The sequence below is a fragment of the Sinocyclocheilus anshuiensis genome, unplaced genomic scaffold (genome assembly GCF_001515605.1).
Source record: "Sinocyclocheilus anshuiensis isolate Anshui unplaced genomic scaffold, SAMN03320099.WGS_v1.1 scaffold331, whole genome shotgun sequence".
Classification (NCBI taxonomy): domain Eukaryota; kingdom Metazoa; phylum Chordata; class Actinopteri; order Cypriniformes; family Cyprinidae; genus Sinocyclocheilus; species Sinocyclocheilus anshuiensis.
In genome coordinates this window covers 72,110-77,497 of record NW_015552556.1, presented here as the reverse complement: position 1 = coordinate 77,497, position 5,388 = coordinate 72,110, and the positions used below count along the sequence as shown (strand labels likewise).

At 38.5% G+C, this 5,388-nt stretch overlaps 1 protein-coding gene across 1 annotated transcript in view; it reads right to left on the bottom strand.

Moving 5' to 3' along the window:
• The window catches only part of LOC107664566 (sarcoplasmic/endoplasmic reticulum calcium ATPase 2-like), a 27,990-nt gene that overhangs the window by 4,316 nt on the left and 18,286 nt on the right, over positions 1-5,388 (bottom strand). The window contains exons 20-22 of the mRNA XM_016455169.1: positions 2,266-2,351; positions 1,978-2,111; positions 1,405-1,522 (exon numbers count right to left, since the gene is read on the bottom strand). Of these exons, the coding sequence (XP_016310655.1) occupies positions 1,405-1,522; positions 1,978-2,111; positions 2,266-2,351 (338 nt within the window). The remainder of the gene's footprint in view (positions 1-1,404; positions 1,523-1,977; positions 2,112-2,265; positions 2,352-5,388) is intronic.

Sequence of the window (5,388 nt, the reverse complement as noted above, 5' to 3'; positions counted from 1 at the left end):
ATTTCTAGTCGTGTCCTCTTTTGGAAGGCCAAACAACGTAGTTTCGCTTTCACAACGAAACACAGCGTCACACACGGCGGGCTAGAGTGAGCGGAGGCCGGCGGCCTAGAGTGAGCGGAGGCCGGAATTAGTGAGCGGCGGCAGGCGGGCTTGAGTGAGCGGAGGCCGGCGGCTAGAGTGAGTGGAGGCCGGAGGGCTAGAGTGAGGAACAGCCGGGGGCTTGAGAATGGCGCGGCCGGCGGATTCGACAAAGGAGAGGGCCGGCAGGCTTGCGGCAACCACATGTGGTGACCCCGGGCTGGACTCCGCTTCGTTCACGGTGAAAGCCGATCCGGCGATCAACAGCGCGAAGTTGATGTATTTCCTCAGCGACCAGCACGGATCAGCTCTAGGCATGACGAAGTGGATATCGTCCTCTTTTGGAAGGCCAAACAAAGTAGTTTCACTTTCACAACGAAACACACAGCGCCTTCACGACATGGCAGCGGCGGCAACAACAATACTACAGCGAGAATAAAAATTAAGCCTTCTTTCTTTGCGTGAACATTTGGGCGGCGTTATGCAAATCTTCCCACATAGTGAAGTAGATATGTGGGGATGTGTTAGAACGAGCTGTTTTAGGTAGGCGTGGTTGACTCAACTTTTATAAAGAATATCTCTTTGGATTTGAGACTTTAGTCTTTGCAACTTTACAGATCTTCTTTATGCACCAAGAACTTGTAACACTCCAAAGAGAAAGGAAAAATTTAAATCGCATCATATGACCCCTTTAAATTAATCTAAAGTAACCATAAAGGCTTTTATATTGTTACCGAAAGCCTATTTCAAATAAATGCTGTTCTTTGCATTCGTTAAACAATCCTGAACACCAAATCAGCATATTAAAATGATTTGTGAAGGATCATGTGATGCTTAAGACTGGAGTAATGATGTTGAAAATTCAGCTTTGCTAACATAGAAATAAATTAATAATAAATTAATAAATTAAAATAAAAAAGAAAACAGTTATTTTAAATTTTAATGGTATTTCATTCAATATTACTGTTTTTACTCTAATTTGGTCAAATAAATGTAGCCTTGGTGAGTATAAAACTTTTGACCGGTACTATAAATAATGACAAATATTCCATAAAGCTATGAGGGGGTTATGATTTACTGTATTACCCTCAGTCATTTCCTTCCTTTTTTTGGGAAGCCTGTCATCATCAGTGAAATTAATAGCAAATCCATCATTTCCTGATTGATTAGGCAACTACTTTCATTGTGGTTTATGACAGACAGGCATGCACAAGTCCAAACTATTAAACACACACATTTATCACATTCCTCATTATGCCCAAGCATTTTTCTGAGATTGTGCTGCATCATCTTTCTAAATTCTTGAGCACACAGATGCATACTTACGGGAAGAGGGTCCACATATAAGATGAGGAAGTGTAGGGCCATGGAGAGACAGATGGCTCCCACCAGCCAGGGGTTTGACCAAGGAGGCATTTTGAGTAGAGATTGATTTTCTGACAAACTGAAACATACACACCCAAAGACAATAAGAACAGTTCATGCTTCCCTGCTGTCTTAAACATAGGTAGAAAGTTCTGCCGTTTTCAATATGATCACTATTCAAACAAACATATTGTTTCAAAATCTAAATTACATTTATGACATTTACTTAAATGTATTTACACTACCGTTTAAGATTTGGGGTCAATAACCTTTTTTTTTTTTTGGAAAGAAATGAAAACCTTTCAGTTTCCAGTAAATGATGTTCTATTAATTAAATAATCCTAAAACAAATGATCATGGTTTCCACAAAAATAATAAGCAGCACTGTATTCAACATTGCTAATAATAAAAAATGTTTCTTGAGCAGTGAATCAGCATATTCAAATGATTTCTGAAGGATCATGTGACACTGAAGATATTCTCCACATGCAGCAGTGATTTTCTATCATTACAGGGTTTTTAAAAATCACATACCTGTTGAGGGCATTGCACATCTCTATAGTGACCAGCACAGACAGCGCCATAGTCATGGGGTATGGAGACTCGAACACTGAGCACTGCAATCCTGCAAACTCAGCATGACCTTCACTGCACTGCAGATAGTGAGACTATAGAAGAAACAACAGAGAAAATTATATATTTACTATAATACAGCATCAACAAAAATTAAAACCTTCTGGTTTAAGACAAAACAAGACTCAAAACTGTACTCTTTGACACTGCAGTAAATGATTTTGTTTTGGTGAACTTATTTTTTATTACCAGTTGGTAGAAAGTGAGCTTTGGTCCATCATGAGCTGCCATGAACCACCAGGCAGCAGCTCCAACTGTTGCTGCCCCTACATAACCTACAAAACAGAGAGAGAAAGAGATGGCAATGCAAATTAACAAATCAACATATTCAGAGTGAGTTCATTGGTTATTTATATTTAATTCATGGTCTGAAAGAGAGTGTAAGAAAGTTCAGCCTGTTGACTGTTCTCTTGTGTTTACTGACAATACTGGTTAATCAATTAGAATTGATCTTCATTTTAATGAACCAATACTGATCTGAAATTCCAACATCAGTCTTTTAGTCTATGCTGTTTTCTGTTGACGCATGAACAACAATTTCACTTTTACTTGTAGATTGCATCTCCCATATTGATACTCTTTAATGTGGTGTGACAGATATGCACTATATTACATATCTATTATATTATTACTTAAAGGGTTAGTTCACCCAAAAATTTAAGTTCTGTAATTAATTACTCACCCTCATGTCGTTCCTAAAGACCTTCATTCATCTTCAGAAGACAGATTTAAGATATTTTTGACGAAATTTGAGAGCTTTCTGACCCTCCATAGACAGCAACTCAACCACTGCGTTCAAGGACCAGAAAGGTAGTAAGGACATCGTTAAAATAGTCCATGTGACATCAGTGGTTTGTGCTGCTGACGCAGGAGCCAGCATGCTTCATGGTGCTCTCATGAACATGCATAGAAGACTGACACGAAGAGAAGAAATAGTTGAATAAAGTCGTTATTTTTGTTTTCTTTGAACACAAAAAGTATTCTTGTAGCTTCATAAAATTATTGTTGAACCACTGATGTCACATGGACTATTTTATTGATGTTCTTTCTACCTTTCTGGGCCCTGGATGTATCAGTTCCATTGCTGTCTATGCAGGGTCAGAAAGCTCTCGGATTTAATCAAAATATCTTAATTTGTGTTCTGAAGATGAACAAAGGTATTATGGGTTTGGAACAACATGAGGGTGAGTAATTACATTTACATTTAATCATTTAGCAGACGCTTTTATCCAAAGCGACTTACAAATGAGGAGAACAATAGAAGCAATAAGACGAACGAAAAAGCAACAGTATACAACTGCTGTGACAAGTCTCAGTTAGTTTAGCACAGTACACATAGCTATTTTTTTTAAATAGAATGGAATAGAATAGAACAGAACAGAACAGAACAGAATAGAATAGAATAGAATAGAATAGAATAGAATAGAATAGAATAGGTAAGTGCTAGTATTTGTTCGTCAGGTGCTGGCGAAAAATATGTCTTTAGACATTTTTTGAAAAATGGCCAAAGACTCAGCTGTTCGAATTGAGATAGGGAGGTCATTCCACCAGCTGGGCACAGTCCTTATTTTTTTTTTCTTCTCACAAAAAGTATTCTCGTAGCTTCATAAAATTATTGTTGAACCACTGATGTCACATGGACTATTTTATTGATGTTCTTTCTACCTTTCTGGGCCCTGGATGTATCAGTTCCATTGCTGTCTATGCAGGGTCAGAAAGCTCTCGGATTTAATCAAAATATCTTAATTTGTGTTCTGAAGATGAACAAAGGTATTATGGGTTTGGAACAACATGAGGGTGAGTAATTACATTTACATTTAATCATTTAGCAGACGCTTTTATCCAAAGCGACTTACAAATGAGGAGAACAATAGAAGCAATAAGACGAACGAAAAAGCAACAGTATACAACTGCTGTGACAAGTCTCAGTTAGTTTAGCACAGTACACATAGCTATTTTTTTTAAATAGAATGGAATAGAATAGAACAGAACAGAACAGAAAATGTCAATACAGAACAGAACAGAATAGAATAGAATAGAATAGAATAGAATAGAATAGAATAGAATAGGTAAGTGCTAGTATTTGTTCGTCAGGTGCTGGCGAAAAATATGTCTTTAGACATTTTTTGAAAAATGGCCAAAGACTCAGCTGTTCGAATTGAGATAGGGAGGTCATTCCACCAGCTGGGCACAGTCCAGGAAAAGGTCCGTGAGAGGGATTTTGAGCCTTTTTGGGATGGCACCACAAGGTGCCGTTCACTTGCAGAACGCAAGCTTCTGGAGGGCGCATAAGTTTGAACTAGCGAGTTTAGGTATATTGGTGCAGTGCCAGTGCAAGCCTGTGATGGAAATACACATTATATTACATACGTATATGTAATATTTAACGCGTTTAAATGTAAAAAGAAAACTAAATCTCATCGCTGTCAAAAATTCTATTTGTTATTACGATATACAGTGACATTTTCATATCAGCAGACAATATCCCATACAAAATATTCCCACAAAATGTAATAAAATCAGAAGAATCATTCGCGCGTTTTGATGCGTGATTATATTTTGTCACTTAAGTTCTAATCAGGCTATTAGTCCTGTCGGGCAAGTACAATTCTCAAGCCATTTTTCAGTAAACTTGCATTAACCCATTTAAAGTAGTTCGGAGGCTGGACAGCGAGCTGGTGTTCGACTGTATTCTGTAACCGCAATTCTCTCTGATGACGTGGTAACTACAGCGGGGGGGGAAAGTCCTCTGGATGGACACTCACTGGGTCCGTTAGACTGGAGACATTTTTGTGGTAATGTGACCAAAAATATTTAAGACCTACTGAATCTGAATTTAAGACATTTTAAGACTTTTTAAGGCCTTGTTTTAGGAAAACTTTATTTAAGACTTTTTAAGGACCTGCGGCCACCCTGTCCAAGGTTTCTGGCTGTCCTGGAAGGAGTTATGGTTGACGAACCCAGCTGTATAGAGAAGTTGTGATGAAGTGCTGGGTTGGCTGAGACCACGAGCAGTTCTGTCTTAGCAAGGTTGAGTTTAAGGTGATGGTCCTTCATCGAGTCAGAAATGTCTGTCAGACAGGCTGCAATGCGAACAGCTATCATCTGGTTGGAATGAGAGGTAGAGTTGAGTGTCATCAGCATAGCAGTTGAGTGGCAACTTTTAAAGCCAGTTTGGTTGTCCGGGAGGTTGTTCTGTGCAAGAAACATAGACAATTGGTCGATTTACAAAGACAATTTACAAAGTCTTGATTTTGTTTTGGGGGTGTACTAGAACATGCTCTCATGCTTGGTGGTTCGAAAAACACATTA